Source organism: Corvus moneduloides, chromosome 16, assembly GCF_009650955.1.
Source record: "Corvus moneduloides isolate bCorMon1 chromosome 16, bCorMon1.pri, whole genome shotgun sequence".
Taxonomy (NCBI): Eukaryota; Metazoa; Chordata; class Aves; order Passeriformes; family Corvidae; genus Corvus; species Corvus moneduloides.
The window spans coordinates 5,838,865-5,855,712 of record NC_045491.1 but is presented as its reverse complement, the minus strand read 5'-3'; the positions used below and the strand labels follow the sequence as shown (position 1 = coordinate 5,855,712).

Sequence of the window (16,848 nt, the reverse complement as noted above, 5' to 3'; positions counted from 1 at the left end):
GAGCACTGTTCTAGAAGTCTGCAATTTTCTAACATTTCTAACTAACAAGACACAGGTCCAAAAATTCCTGAGGCTTTTATCAGTTTGCAAATGGTTTAAGAATCCAGTCATTTTCTAGTCACTCCACCACCATGAACAGGTCAATGTGACAGATTAATGAGCTGTACCATATTGTAAATAACAAACCAACCACAACACAAAGCCAGAAGGGCCATGAGGAACCAAGATTTGAAAAAAGTCCAAAGGAACCATTAAGGCAATAGAGCAAACACACTCTTATTACTGAGTGCTGTTTGACATTGATCATTCAGGGAAAGATTCCCTACAAACGACACGAAGCCAGCCTGGTTTTAGTATAGGTCTGCTTTTATTTCCATATTCAGCTCTTTGAGGGAGACATCCTTTCACAATCTGAAAGGAGGAGGGTATAGCCCGCTGTAGTGCTGCTTCAGCACACTAAAACACATCATACGAAAAATGGTTCTGGTGACTTTTCCCCAACCCAAACGAACACCTGTCCATGCCCTTGGGACACAGAGAGAGCCCTGGAACCCAAACATTGTGTGTGTGAGACAGGGGTGCACTGGTGAATCTCACCTCACTGGCAAGAGGCAAAAACTGCCAGCTGGCAAGGACTGCACGGGAATCTGGAAGTAAATACTGGTAGTAGTGGATTTAAAAAGAAAAAAATAATAGTCAAACCCTAGAAAAAAAAAAAAAAGAATATAAATTTAAAAGCAGCGCCTTTCCAGTATCTCACTGCAGCAGGCAGCCAGACTTAAAGGCACTACAATGTGTCAGAATGGAGAAAATCTGGTGCATCCACCCTTCCAGAGTGCAAGAATATGGATTAAGAATTCCAAAGTTGTTATAGGCTTTCGGAAAACAAACTCCTTTTCAGCACGAGATCTGGTGGAGCTGCAAAGAACAAAAAAAAAGAGGTGAGTTAGCTACTGTATTTTATACAAACAGCTCAACCTCAGCAGCTGAGCTGGTGAAAGGCTACACCAGCTTGTGTTTCACCTCTTCCTAAACTCATGTGGTTTAAATCCATACAGTAAGCAGCTTCTCTCCCTCTTCCTTCCATAAAAAGATCTCCCATGTATGGAACACAGATAAGCCAGACCCAAAGACAGTCAAAGGTATCAAGCTTGTTATTTTTCTACAGCTCCCAGAGGCACATGTTGCACCTGAGCTCTTCAGACATCTGGAGGCTGAAGAACTGCAGGGTGACTTACAGGTATGTATTTCCAGTCTCCCCTCCCTCTTCCTTAAGTGAGATCCTAAACGTGACAGAGCACAAACCCACTGCAAGTTTTAAATCCTGTGTCTTCACTATCAAGGTATTTTTCCTCCTTAATACAACGTCAAGCTCCCTAAAAGACATTTTCCACAGCAGGAGCTGGGAGTAGCCTCCATCGCCAACATAAAATATATGAATTCAAAAGAAGGAACTGGGAGAAACACCAAATTAAATAAAATATTTCAGCAACAAGCCATGACAGTCAGTACACAAAAATCTGCCACTACCTGAACCCTACCCAGCTTTTCTAGAAAACAATATCTGACTTCATGTAGATATTTAAACATCATCTCAAAATTTTATCAGCCTACAGATAAATGCTGCATAATCTTTAATACAGTATTTAAACTCTGCCTAGTCTTGGACTAACATGCAAATCTTCCAAAAGGCAAAATTCCTATCTCATACTAACTACAATTCCTTCTACAGACAGAACCTACAAGCCTCTGCAATACGCTGTGTTCAGAGGCTGACCCTGACTCTGCTGTGGGTTTGATCTCTCTGGCCAGACAGGACATACACAGTACTCTGCTCAGTACAACTCACAAATCTGACTGTCTGCAATTACTTTTTAAAAAAAGCTTTCGTCTCCTCTAGCCACAAAAAAACCCCAAACAACAATTCAGAGAACAACACATTCACCAATGCTACAGACAGCCCTAACTCTCTCAAGCAAATTATCAGCTCTATAGCAATAGTTGACAGAAAAGTTTCTCTCTACTGAGAGTTTTCTTACCACAGTTTTATTAATTACTCTGGTTCTGCAAGGGTAATAATTTCTTCATTGATAAAAAATTCCACAGTCTCCTCCTCCCAGTCATCAACATTGCTGTCTAGCTCATCTGTGTCGACCCCTGCAATGGAGAAAACATCAGCACTGAACCCATCAAACAAGGCAGCAATGGAATGATTTGATGCTCTTGGCAGAAACATTCCTTAGAGCAGCAGTGAAACAAGAGGTATTTGGTACTTTAAATCATAACAAGTACATGCAAAATTTATTCAGGCATTACTGTCTCCCACTACAGTTTTATCCTAAGGTCAAGCCAATGCCTTTTTTCTCCCCCTTAAATCCTGTCACGATTCAAGATAAAAAGTACAAAAAAACTGCAGAGAACACAGGACTGGCTTCAGCAGGAAGCAGAGGGAGGAGAGGAGAGGATGAGGCCCCGAAGGAGGTGTTTCTCGGTGGTTTTGCCCAGCCCCGAGCCTCACCGCCGCGCAGCTCCAGGCGCTCGTTGCGCTGCTCCATGTACAGCTCTTGCGCCATCTTGCGGTACTTCCTGAACTCCTCCATCATCGTGCGCCGCCGCTCCACCAGCTCCTGCGGGGGCAGGAAGGGGTTAAACCTCCCACGGAACCAAACCCGCACGCCAGGCATTCCTTAGCGAGCCAAGCTTTGTTCTCAGAAACACCTTCTACTGATTCAGAAGAAAAAAGATTCTCTTCTGTAATCAAAATGCTGTTTTGGTGAGGTGTTTTTTTTTTAATTGAAAGAGCTTTTCTTATTTTAAACTCTGGCTAATGCAGCAACACACTGAGAACTCCAAAATTTTACCACCTTTGCTTAAGGAGGTAACACCAGTTCCTCTCCAGACTCTTTACAGCAGCACCTCTCTGAACTACCCACTGGACTAATTCTAACCATCTGGATTCAAATGAACACTTGCGATACAGGAAATATAATTTACCTATCACCACTGCCAACTAAGGATAAGCTACAACAGTTTAATCTATAATGTATTTCAAAAGTGTCTTGCCTTTGAAGCTTTGGACTGGCTCAGGCGATCCTTCTGCTCAAATATCTTGGAGTATTTCTTCAGGTCCTTCTTAATTTGCTGTGAAACAGGAAATTTTATTTCAACTGGAGTATCAAGACTAGCAATTACAACCACCATCTTCTCTAAGAACTCCTTTGGCAGGCCTAAGCAGGCTATGCCTTTCTGAAGAACATCTCTCTGGTAGGCAATTTCCCTTCACTATAATTTTGCTCTTCCTGGCTTATAGATCATATAAGTGCTTCTGTACACACACAACTAGCAAAGTCTGAACAAAAAAATTCAATCTTACTCTTCTTTATACCCTTTCATCATACCCTAACTGTAAGAACAACTGGTGACCATTTCTACTTTGAGCTTACAATACAGTTAATATCTGGAGACATTCCCAGAAATGAGGTCTCACACAGCAACGTGTTCATTCACACATTCAGGGCAAAAGGCAGTTGTGTAACAAGCCTCATCCTCAAGAGGAGGAAGCAAACCAAGTATGCTTGATACACCAAATCCATGTCAGCACAAAGGCCCTGGAATACCCTACCTTTATCTGATCCTCGCTGAGCAGGGTAGCTGGTCGTGGTCTCCAGAGCAGCTGACAGAACCTGTCTTTGTTGTTTTTCTGAAGCAGACGGCCTTGGAAGGTCCATAACCAATATGCATTGTCCACCTGGAAGAGCAGTGCACCAGCTCAGCCAAGATAAGCTTTAGCTTAACACTGGAGTCCTCAGAAATTAATGTTTAAAACTGCGGTGCAGGTTAAGTCATTTGACCAGTGACAGGCGTTCGTTTTCTCTTCCTAATCAAAAGTCCTTTCCAGTACCACTGGAAGAGCAAGCGGGGGTGGGGAAAAGAGGAGCATCAGTACCTTGTGGCTCCACCAAGACACAGAGGTGACAATGTATCTGCCCGTGGGGTCCCACTCCACATCCGAGGCCGTGTAGTGCTCCGCGATGTTCATCATGGTGCAGTCGGACGTGTCAACAAATGCTAAGGCACCATTCATGCTGCACAGGCAAAACAAGACATTGCTTTACACACCAGCACAGCCTGGGGTTTTAAAAGCATTTCATAAGCTGCATCTCTACAAATCCTCATTACAAACAAATTCCCACAGCAGCCACGAGACAGGTTGGTACCAGTCTCTGTGGCTGGAAAGCAACGTGGTGGATAAAAACAAAACACCCCGTAAGAATGACACTTTTGTTTCCATGTTCAGTGACCCTTAAGAATACAAATAAAATGGGTTAAAGTTACAGTAAAAACATGCTCTAGGCAAGCTACAGCCAAAGTTGAACAATCATATGCTTAGACAGAGTAGTGAAGAAAAGATTAAAGAAATAATTCATCCACTAAGATGAACAGCAGTGCTTGTTTGAAAGCATGTGAAAGCAAGTATTACTTGACTAGTTAATAACAATCATTTTCACTTGCTCTAAAGTGCAACTTTCTTGATAATTCTTTCACAAAGCAGCACTGTCATTAACAGGCACTGCCCATGAAAGGGCACTAGATTGACAACAAATGCATCACAAGAGCCACATACATGTCCAAACTGGATTGGCTCAGTCAGTATTTAACTTGAACAGCTGAAAGGTGTTTCTAAATATCCACTTTTCTGTTGAAAAATGCATTCCTCATTTGATGTGGCAAAAATAGGAAATGAAAGCTGCAAAGGACTAAGCTACATCATGAAGTTGCATCTCTGCTCTGCCTTTGCTTTTGCACAGCTCTATCAGGATTACTGCAATCAACATTCACAGGGACACCAAACACTTCTTGGTGAGATGCAGTAGTTCTTTTCCTCCTAAAAATGAATGTGGTGCTGTTCAGCAACCTGTGCAACACTCACCTTCTGAGGCCAGCCAACACTACAAACTGCCCCTGGGGACTCCAGAATATCGTGTTTGCCTGCTGTTTGTCAAATGTTTCTGAAAAGAAACACGGCAAATTCAGAAAGAGATCTCAGTCCAATGCCATCAATTACCTTGCAAGCATCAGCCCCACCAATTTCTCACAAGACATCACAAACAGCCACAATTTTGAGTTTACTGCATCTTCTACCATGCAAAATCCTTATTATCTGCACTTTTCACTTGTTTCTCACTTACTTATGAGTTCTATTTTCCCGTTGTTTTTAACATGGTAAAAGGAAACTGAAATTCGTGGAGTTTCTCCATGCAACACAGCAAACTTGCTTCCATTTGGTTCCCAAGCAAAGGCTATAATGCTTTCTGTAACAAGAGGAGCCAAAACTCTGTTAAAGGACAATACAAACCTCTGATTTTCTTTAGCTACCAAAGAAAACTAAGATATTGAAGAGAGAGAACCCATCAGTTAACAAACTTTCTTTTAAAACACACGTTGATAAGGCAATTGCAGGGAGTTAGGGGAAGCGTTTCTAACTATAGCTCTAAGTCTTCCATCTTCTACAAAATACACTCATTGTCAGCCCTACCATCTTTATTAATAACGCATTTTCACTTCTGTCATCTTCCAAGTCAGTCACAAGCATGAAAAGCACCAGAAGTTTTGATTTCTCATTTTTACATGAGACATTCTGGAACATTAACAATCCAGCTCTTTTCCAAAGAGTGGAAGTCCTAATTATGTCACATGCCAACAAGAATTTGTAAGGAAAACAAAAGGATCTATACAAAAAAGTTCAAGCTCAAAAGTAAGGAACTACGTGGCATTACCTTTCATTTCCACCACATCCACTGGCACCTGTTTCTCTCTCATGCGGAATATTTCAAAGTTGGTCACTACTCCCTGTAAAGGCCAAAACCAGCTTGTTATCCAGCACAAAAACAGCAGAGTAAATAATTTTATCACTAGGCATAGAAGGAAAACTCCATAATTAGCCTGTTAGGACACAGGATGAGAGTAAGTCAAGGTTTATTCCTTTAATGACAGCAAATAAATACAATATGCCTCCTTATAAAAAACATCCCAAATTTGTTCTGATGAAGAATAACTTCAGAATTGTACAAAAGCATCTATTTTTTTTCAGACTGTTATAAAATTTAATTAAGACAGATGAACATGTGGCACATTACACAGCTTGACCTACATCTTGTTCAGCAGCTGCTTAATTCTGAGCAGGAGAAGAGGTGAGGCATAGACCTCTCAGAGACCAAGAGGCCACTAAAGTCAAAGCAAATCCTGGATGCAAACATTACATACATTTTGCTTTCCACATGCTTCAAATTCAAATGGAAAAAATTAAAAATAGCTTTGCCATGATATAATTTACACTGCCTCTGCTGAAAGGCAGTACTGTAAGAAAAGGAAGCATGAGACAGAACCAAATTTTACCAATAAAATCAGAATCCATGTACCTGTGTGCCTTTGGGAGTCCTGTCTACCTTCACACACAGGTAGTCCCCGTTCTTCTGCCAGTGCAGTTTACAATCTACTACGTTGAACAAATTCCGCACACGAATTTCTTGTCTAGAAGGCAGCTGCATCAAAGTCACTCTTGCTGGGATGTCTTTGTCCTCAGGCACCCAGAAAGCAATTATGTTACCACCTGGAGACCATGAGAAATCTCTACAGGAACAAAGTTAAAAATATGCCGTTTTAATTTTTAGTTAGAGATGCTACAAGCAGAAACCACTTTCCTCATTGTATCTGAATGTTGCAGACAAAGATCAACTCTCAATAATAAAGACAGGCACAGACACATAACTGAGGGCAATTTAATAACGATACCAAAACAGATCTTTAAGCAGCTATTTAACTTTGCTATATCACCAATGTTATCCAATCAGTATATCTCACCAAAAAGCAGGGATTACACATAGAATAAATGCCAAAGATCTAGGAACAAATGAGCCAAAAACCCCCCTATTAAATTACCATGGAGACCATCTTCTTGCACCTGGGTACACTTGATTTTCTTGCTGCTTTACAGAGATTATTTTTAAAACTCTCAGAGGAGTCAGTGTGTCTTGTGCAGACACAGCACACTGCACTGAGCCAGCACAACCACCTTGTTAGGGAGATATTCCCTAACTAACTGCATTCCAGTGTGGTTCCTTTGTAGACAAGGAACAGGACTCCCAAGATAGACCCTGGATTAAGCAGTACCACAAAGAGGATTTCAAAGCACAGAACCTACCAAGTGTATTCATCAACAAATGGAGAGTTTTCCATTTCTTTTTGCCACTTTCTCTAATTTGATCAACTCAACATGTAAGGCTGTTTGCTCTAGTCAACAGTCTAAAGATTCCTCTCACCATAACAAATCCCCAGACTAAAGGATTCCAGCTAAAGAGCACAGTTATGATTACAAGGGAATAGACTCACCTTATCCCATTGATTTTCAAGCTCTTTTTGTCCAACAAACCCATAGACTAAAAGATGAGAAAAGGATGAATTTTCAAGTTAGTAACATTCTTGTATTTCAACACATACTTTCTACTCTCATTATTATGCAAAAAAACCCTGCAAGAACTTACAGGTGTTTCATAGATGCTGAGGGTATCTGAAGTCATTCGAGCAAAGAATTTACCATCATGACTCCATCTAAGCAAGAAAAAAAGCCATTAAATTGGAACTGCCTTTTTACTAAATGAAGTCTGGGACTACAACTCTCTAATTCTGTTTTTCAACCTACTTAAAAATAGGCCAATGAGCTGAGTTTTCACAGTGGAATCCTCTCTTCTTTTGGCCAGTCAGAATATCCCAGATGATGATAGCCTGAGGGTCATCCTGTGTGTCCATCAAAGGGCTGAAGGTCACTAAATACCTACAAAAGAAAGAATCCATTTCACTATTGAAACTTTATCTAGTATGTCAGTACCAGCAGCCTTTCACCCAAGTAGTATTTAAAACCAGGCACTTTGAAACAAAAGTTTCTCTAATGAGATTTTTCAGGAGAGAGAAAAATAAGAACAGGATGATAAAGGAGGAGAAAGCTTCCCTGATATCCCTCTGGCTAAAAAGATTCTAGTTTTATGTGCAAGTCTTTCCATATTGATGTTACAAGGCAGGGGAACTCGACAAATACACTGTTACCTATTATATAGTTTTGACATGAGAATAGCACTGGTTTTGAACCAAACATAAATCATTGACCTTATCCAACCCAAACTACAGGGATGCTGGATTTCTCCATTGGTAAATAATCTCTTTCCTACAATAAAGCATAAAACCCAACTGCTTCCAAATATGTTACTTGAAAACCATCAACAGAAAATGTATCTCAGTCCTGAAATTACTTTATCCTTCTCTCCAGAGCCCCTTAATGTTCAAGAAATCTTCAGGAATTAATTTCAGCACTCCAGATTTGGAGGATGCTATTCATGCCTCATGCTTTTGACCCCTCAGCCCAAACCAATGTCATGCTCTGTACCTTTCACAGGGTGAGAAGTCAATAAGCTGCACTCCTTGGTGACTAAACCTTTGAATCTGTTTGAACTTCTCTCCACCCCACAGAGCGATGCCTCTCTGGTGGAACGTAGCCAGGTAGGTGCCTTTGGGAGACCAACGGACGTAGGTCTCTGTCCACCTCTGGATTTTAAAAAAAAGTACACATAAAAGCTAAATTTCATTCCGTGTTCCTGAAAGGGAAAGAATTAATGCATGGCTTGTAGCAGCACATTTTGTAAATCCCTTTACTAAGGGAACATCTCATGATCTGTGATAATTGTGGAGTTTAATTTCATGCACATAACATACAGTACCTATTCTTCAGGTTGAAAACTCTCAGTTAAGACCTTTCCAACTTACAGATCACGAAAGATGTTTTTCAGGTACAGTGACATCTTTCGTGTAGTAACAATTAAACCCACCTAATGGCCTGGGTTTCCTTCTTTCAGCCTCGGTAAGAACACACTCTTCTCAGAAGTAAGGGTAAGTATTTCAACTTTCTGAACAACACAGCTCTGGACCTTCAGCTAAGTTACAGAGGTCTCAGCAATACAGACCACATCCTGAGACCATGGTGATGAGCAAATATTCTCACCATCCCAGAGCCAACTTCCTTCTACTGTAATGCACAGTGGTTATTAAGGAAAATGCTCCTGGGTCCTAACAGTTCCCAGCAAGTCCAGTGCCTGCAGCAGACAGGGAGACTAACTCTCCCTCTTTTATGCCATTACCAAACCAGCTATTCCTCTTTAACACCTCTGTGGTCAGCACAAAAGCAAGGAGTCATCTGAAGCAACAAACATAAGCACATATTCAGCTCGAATGAATAGTGCTCCTCAAACTCTGACTTTGCATTCTCAGGTCTTTCTGAATCACCTGTAACAGAGAGATGAAGGAAACTAATGGGCATCATAAACCAGTTAAAAAAAAACCCAACCACTACCATAAACTCCAAAAAGTTCACTCCACAGTTCTCTTACCTAAGCAGCTAAATTTAATTCTAAAGGATGTGATTTCACCACTCTTCACAAGGAAGAAAAAATTATTTCAGCAATGGGAGAAAGATTTTTTTTTTTTTTAATTAAAAAAGCTGCAATGTCATAAAATTAAGGAGACTGGCAGTGTATCTGCAATCTCCAGCACTTCCAGGACACTCACTGCTCTGTCCTCAATTTGAACAGGTTCCTTGATGTCATTCCAGAAAATGGATGTCCGGTCTCCTGACTCAAAGATGACACTGTACTGATCCCTACAGTCAGGGTCTTCCAACCAGTATCGGAGATTCCCCTGAGAAAAACAGAGCAAAAGGACTATTAGTGAGTCAAAGACTAAGACAGTAAGTTCCACAAATTAGTATCTACCTGGCAGGTGGAAGTTGGTCTTACCAGAGAATGTAACTTTGGGGTCTTACCACTACAAACAAGTTTTTGAAGTGAAATTAAACAATTCCACTTGCTGGATGCTGGAGGCTGAGAGCACACCATGAACAGGTGGACCTTCAAGATGGTTTGATGATGTTTAATATTTATTTTAAACAAGAAATCACTTGGTATTTGGTTTTCAAAGAAAAAACAAACTATCCTTTCTTCCACCAGACTATTTACAAACCAACTGGTAACAAACACCAAAGTTTGCCTCAAACAATTAAGAATATATAAAAAGATGCTTTTGAAAATCTATTTTTAAACGACTTGTGCAAAATTATTATTTACTCTTAAATAATAGGAGTAAATTAAGCTTTACACTATGTGTAACTATTAAACAGAAGCACTGAGTTCCTCCCATCACTTCATGATGGTGAGCATGAAGGAACAGGAGCATGTGATCAGTACTGCTATTTACACCACCATTAACACATCATTTCTATTTTTATATGGATATTCCAGCAATGAAGTAACCATTGAATATTAAGCTGAATATTCTTTCTGCTTTTCAAAAAATTCCTTACCAAATCCTTAAATGGCTGTTTCTCAGGGATTTCCCATTCATCACTGATTGTCATGTACCTGAAAGAACAATTTGGTTGGTTACACTCCATACAGGCACTCTGGATTAGAATCCCCAAATCTACAGATAACACACAACTGCTGCACTCACTTATCAAAGTCTGTGAAGAGGTTGACTCTGAAAGTGTGCTGCTTATCCAGTTTGTATCCATCTGCGTTCTTCACGGCATCCACGGCATGAGAGGGGGACATGTACTCCAGGAAGATGTACCTACAAGGAAGGAAAACCAAAGTAGAAGACACTGCTGACTACAAAACAGGCTCGTAATAAAGAAGAAACAATGGGGATGAATTAAGAATTCAGTACAGTGCATCTACAAGATAACTTCTTGTCTTGTCCCTAACCAATTAGGGTAAATAGCAATTAATCTCCATTCTGGCCACAGGCTCACACAGATTTTAACTGTCTGGGCCTGACCTCAATTAATCTGATATCCCTTCTGAAATGGGCCAGATCCAGTGGTGACTACAAGTTCAGCACAACCATGACAACAGTGAGAGCCAGGAACAGGCAGGTTACACCCACAGCTCTTCCCAGTAACAGGTCATGTTTAGGAATGGTAACTTGCTGTCACAGGCATCTCAAAGCATCACTCTTGTTTTACAATTACACAACTCAGCTTCCTTCTGGCCACTTAATCCAAGCTACCTCGGAGCCCAGCAGACTCAAAACTAATGGTATCCTGAACACCATCAGACAGTGTCTCAGAGAGAGATAAACAGAGAGAATAATTTTCTCATGCTTCTCACACTGACCTTATAGAATCAATAATCCCTCCACTCCAGAAAACTTGATGTTTTTATGCCTTCTAAACTATGGATTCCTCCAATATTAGGAATATTTGTTACAGACACCGACAGTCTATTTTGCAATGAACACATCCACTGCTACCAGGTTTTTAACTCAAGAGGACCTTTCACTTACTGACTAACCATAGCAGAAAACTGAGAAAAAACTCATGTCGTACTGCATAGACATTTGTCTCCAAACCCAGCTAAACTGTTTCCATAATTAATCCCCACCACACTCTACTATGGAGCCTAATGAGCTGTTAAGGCTCTCAGTTCCCTCAGGAACTTGTTTGTCACTGAGACTGATGTCAGGACTGCACAGGCTGAGGTAGAAGAAGCTGATGGTAAGGACTATGAGGTCACCCTAAAAACTGGCCATAAAGTATTGACACCAACAATCAAGGGTAAGCCAGAGCTGTGTTTCAATCCTTTTTCCAGTTGGAGTTACCATGACTTACCCTTTTGTTTTTCCATCTGCTTCCGGATAAAATTCATTGATAATTTTACCAAACTTGGAAAATATTTTGTGGATGACGTTCTTCAGTTTCTCCAGTCGGTCTGGTCCAACCTGGGGTACATTATCCACAACAATCACCGAGTCTATGCCATCTGCTTCCTGTGGCTGATCTTTCAGGATGTCACCAAGCAGTTCTGCAAAGACAAGACAGACAGGAAATTAAGGCACTGGTCACATCAAGGAGGAGAAAGACAAAGGTGTAAAGAACAGTGAAAGTAAGAGAACAGAGAGACTTCACATTTCAGGAAATTTCAAGAATCATTTAAGAGACTTGGTAGTGAATGAACCTTCTGTCAAAAAAACAACTGAAGTGAATGCACAACATCCCAACAGCACTTCCTGGCTAAGTGACAGGATTATGTGGTTTCATGGCAAACTTTAGGCACCCAACTCTCAAAGTCTTTCTTTAAAAAAATCCTTCACACACTGAGGTCATCAACACTTGCACTATCAGCTTTTTTTAGGAGATGAAACTGGCTCAGGAAGTCCTCAAAACTGACAATAGCACAGACAAATGCATGATTTATTACCTGACCTCTGACCAGTCCTCTTGCTCAAATTATAACCAGATGACTTTGATAAAAATAAATGTAACCTGTACCTCCCTCCCAAATTACACGAGTTTCAGCATAATTCAAAACTACCCACCATACTGGCAGCTCTACATGTCTCAGCATCACTACAATTATGTTTAGAACTCACACTCCATCTAAACTTTTAATTAAGCACAAAAATGAAGGTCTAAGGCAAGACACTTAAAGCCATATTTAAGCTTTGTGAAGACAAGCACACATCTTTTCACACTGGATATTCCTCAAACGTATTAATTCCTGAGTATCTGCAGTAAGTTTTAAGCTTACATGAAGACCACTATAAAATACAAGGCCACACAAAAAATAAGTTCACACCACCATACTTTTGAATTAGATAAAATTTGGACAGTCAGACTACCTATAGCATGCACAGACTAGGAAAAAGGTGTTGTATGTGCTAATATTTTAAAGACATTAGATATTTGATGGTTTTTTAATTCAAGAAATTTTTCTGCCCAGAAACATCATTGGAAAGATCTCCAGCAATGAAGAAATATGAGAAATATGCTTACTTTGAATTTCAAACTACTAAAAAGTTGCTTTCTACAACTTTAAGCTTCTACAGGTTATTACGCATGAAGCTTCCCACAGGTCTGGGGCAATGTGCTTCACAAATGTTTAGTCCATTACCACCAAGATTATGTAGCATCCACAGAATATTGTTGTTTGTAGTATTTATCACTCATAAAGATGATCTCCATGTGCATGTAAGAACTACAAATAACAATATAAAATATATAAAATGAAGGCATGCCCCACAAGGACATTTCCACAGGAGTCTACAAGCAAAAGGAGAAAACCAAAGTAAAACACAAAAGGGTAATTTTAAGGCTCTTTTAGTTATTTTTTTCATAATCACTTCTCACCAAAGACTCTGTAGGCCTACAGACAGGCCAAGGAATGCATGTTTAGATTCCTGGGCAGGAATGCAACACCCTGCACTGAATCAAAACTGTAACAGACTGAAGACAAATTCCCACGCTGTGCCCTTAAATTCAAAACTGTGACCAAAGGAATCTTCAAAGACTAAGAAGCTGGTTCAGCAAGCTCCTACTGCAGCCAGAAGGGAAGCAGGGTGTGGTGGGTACAGGGCTACCTTCAGCTGGCAGTATTTTAAGGACCACTGTCATTATCTGAACTAAAGCTTCACTGGTACTTAAGTGGCTGTCCAACACATCCCTTCTCCTGCTTTAACTCGGATCAGCTGTTCTTCCATGCCACCACCACTCAGGGCAAAAAAAGTGGCAGTAAAAGATCCGAGACGTTCCAGTCCTAAAGCTGGTCCATCTCACAGGTGTTCCTGAAGATCTGTGTTGTGATGAGCACTGAAAGAACCTTGACTTGGTCACACTGGACTGCTTTTCTCCTTGGGAAGGGCACCAGAATAATGGGAAAGGAATAAGGAAGCTCAAGAAGCAATACACACAGATAGAAAGTCAGACCAGCAAGAGGGACTAAACTTAAACGCTGTAATTCAGCCACTAATACTGGATTTCATACAGCTGAGAAGTTAACCAAATTAATTAACAATAAAATAGGCAGGGATGGAAAACATGCCCAGTTTCTAAGAAGGAACAAAACAACAATCCTAGATGTAGACAAAATGTATTAAGCAAGCACTTAGCAAAAAGAATCCAACTCCAAGGCAATTTTGCCAAAGTCTCCTTAAGAAACAAATGCAAAAGTTCAAAGAGCTGTTACACAGACTGCTAAACTGAGAACAGCAAACACTTCCTTAATCTAGGATATTTGGCTGCTGTTTTATTAAACTAAACAAAGGACTGAAACACAAGAATGCACCTGTATTACCTGTATTTCACAGCCAGTGGAGATAACTGGCTGATTTACAGTCCTGTGCTTTAGAAACATCATTCCAGTTTTGATACGTGTAACAGACCCTACAACACACAGAATACCTGCACAAGAAACCCTACAACAGCACAAATGCTGAACAAATAATGGGGGAAACAAGTACTTTTGCTATTCAAAAGCTAAGAACATTTATCCAGAAAGCCCCATCTAAAAACCACTAAATTACGGTTCTAACTTCTGTATGACAAGCCCACCCATAAACCTTTATTGTCTGTGCAGTTACACAACAGCTTTGCCATTTTAAGGCCGTCAATATCCACTACTTTTAAAAGAGCCTGGGCTGACATTTTTAACTACCAAAACCGATTTTTCCCTATTTCCTTGTCACAAAGTACCAACATCACTTCTTCATGAGCAGTAACTCTTCTCAAACCCTATTCACCTACGGATTTCATCCTGGGTGCACGAAAAAAACCAGAACGATGAAACCTAGTTTGTAACGACCACGTCAACCACTTAAAACTTCTGTTTCTACAGCTGAGTTTAACTAATGGAGGCAAAGGGAAGGGAGACGAGCTGATGATTCCACTCTGTGAGGGCAGCCCACATCTGAGGTGTAAGAGCGATTTTAGAACCACTTTAACAGTAGATATTATAACAGCAGCGTTGTGCGGTGCAGAGATAACTCAGAGAAAAGATCATTTATGAAGCACAGCTACGATGCAGACGCGCACTCAGCATCTGGAGCGGCCCAGCACCAGGGCAGAGGCGCTGCGGGGCCCGCGGGACTCGGGGCACAGCGTTCCCCGGCCTGGCCCCGACTCCCCACGGGCTCCTCCGGCTCCGGGCAACGCCGGGGCCCCCGCAGCGCTCCCGCGGCTGCTCCCGTCCCGCACCTTCGTCGCTGATGTCGTCCACGAAGTCCTCGGGGTCGCTGAAGGAAATCTCATCCTCGGGCTCGGCCGGGACGGCAGGCGCGGCCTCCCCGTTCTCCTGCGCCGCGCCGGGCTCGGCCTCGGCCGGCGGCTCGGACTTGGGTTCCGCCGCGGGCTCGGCCCCGGCCTCAGAGCCGGGCTCGGGCTCGGCCTTCACGGGGCTCTCGCGGCCAGAGGGCGGCTGCGGCTCGGGGAGCGGCTGCTCGGGCTCCTCGGCGGCAGCGGGCGGCGGCGGCTCGGGGCGCCCCGGCGGCGCTCCGGACTCCCCTCCTCCTTCCGCCTCCTCATCTTCCTTGTCGTCTTCCTCCTGCTCCTCCTGCTGCTGCGGCGACTCCGCGGGCGGCGGGGCCGCGTCCGTGTGCTCCAGCTCCTCGGCGGGGCCCTGCGCGCCGGGCGGCGCGGCGGCCGCGGGGCTCTCCTCGGTGTCCTGCATGGGCCGGCGGAGGTGCCCGGGACCGGCTGCGGTGCCCGGGTCTCGGTGTCCGGGTCTCGGCGCGGTACGCGGTGCCCTGTGCTCGCTGCGGGGTCTCGGTGCTCGGTCCCGGTCTCGTCGGGAGCGCGGCGGGGAAAGGCGGGGGAGGGGCGGGGCGGCTCCTACGGCCGGGCCATGTGCGCCAGGCCCAGCGGCCCGTGCGCGCCGGCTCCTACCAACGCGCTCAGAGCGAGAGGGGGGATCCCTGTCCCCGCCGCCGCTCCTGCCCGCCGCCGCCTTCTCTCCGCTCCATACACAAGCGATTCCGCCGCCTTTACCAGCCCTGTCTTGCTCAGCCAGCGGCGGCTTCGCCACCTTCTCACCCCACTGCACTCTTGACACCCCTATTTCGTGACTGCTGTGATTGAGCCCAAGATGGCGCCGCCTTCCATTCTACTGAGGTGGGGTCCGACCGAACCACTTTTCGGGGAGCGCCATTACATTTAACTGTGCTGACGCCATGTGAAACTTCCCTGGATGTGTGTCGCAGCCCAGCGCTGGGCAGGCGGTGACAGGACAGCGCACTGGCGCGAAACTCACCCTACTACCCCCCTACAATCTTTCACCATGAGTTCGCCCGAAGGCAGTCGGCGCGCCCGTGGGCGCTACCAAGCTGGTGTAGAGGGGGAGGCTCGCGGTGCTGAGCTGTCACCGACGCGGTTGTGCCCGGGCGCGGCGAGGGCGGCGGGTCAGCGCACCCCCGCGGCGGCGGGGCTGTGTGGTACGGCCCGGCGGCAGCGCCACATCAGCCGGGCGGGATGGCGGCGTCGGGGCTGTGGGGATGCTGGCGGCGGCCGTGGCCGGGCAGCTTCCGAGCGCTGTTTTAGTCCCACAATGACCTTTGTGGGTTTTAAACGACATTTTTCGTGACATACAAGGTGACAGTGGCCATGCCGCGGCATTTCTGCCTGGCCCGGTTGGCGGGAGAGGCCTTCAAGGGGTGGTGACCTCCCGGTGCAGCTGGATACACCGAAGGATGGTGATCTGAGGGGTCACCGTTTACAGTCCGGGCGTCTTAGCATGATTTTAAAGTGGTTTCTAAATTGATAAAGCTCCCATCTGTCACGCTGTTTACCAGCATGACTGACCTGAGAGATCTGACCCCGCGCTACCGATTGAAGCGCTGCATTCTGTCCCGGACACCTCAGGTGGATGAAAAATGTGTGGTAGTGTCGCTTTTCCCAGCATATGTGCTAATACAGTATATTCGAAGTGGCTCAGTAAACTTGGAATTTGCATCGGATACCATCTTGAGGCGTCAATTTTA

At 43.6% G+C, this 16,848-nt stretch overlaps 1 protein-coding gene across 1 annotated transcript; it reads right to left on the bottom strand.

Annotated features, from left to right (window-relative positions):
• Nucleotides 1–345: 345 nt before the first annotated feature.
• Nucleotides 346–15,724, bottom strand: EIF3B (eukaryotic translation initiation factor 3 subunit B). The gene is made up of 19 exons (XM_032126138.1): nt 15,071–15,724; nt 11,711–11,903; nt 10,552–10,671; nt 10,403–10,460; nt 9,613–9,741; nt 8,438–8,595; nt 7,700–7,831; nt 7,542–7,608; nt 7,390–7,436; nt 6,420–6,630; nt 5,778–5,850; nt 5,190–5,312; nt 4,931–5,009; nt 3,947–4,085; nt 3,623–3,748; nt 3,064–3,141; nt 2,519–2,627; nt 2,040–2,157; nt 346–918 (listed from the first exon to the last, which is right to left on the bottom strand). The coding sequence occupies exons 1-18, from the start codon at nt 15,540–15,542 to the stop codon at nt 2,054–2,056; spliced, it is 2,418 nt and encodes an 805-aa protein (XP_031982029.1). The 5' UTR covers nt 15,543–15,724; the 3' UTR covers nt 346–918; nt 2,040–2,053.
• Nucleotides 15,725–16,848: the final 1,124 nt, after the last annotated feature.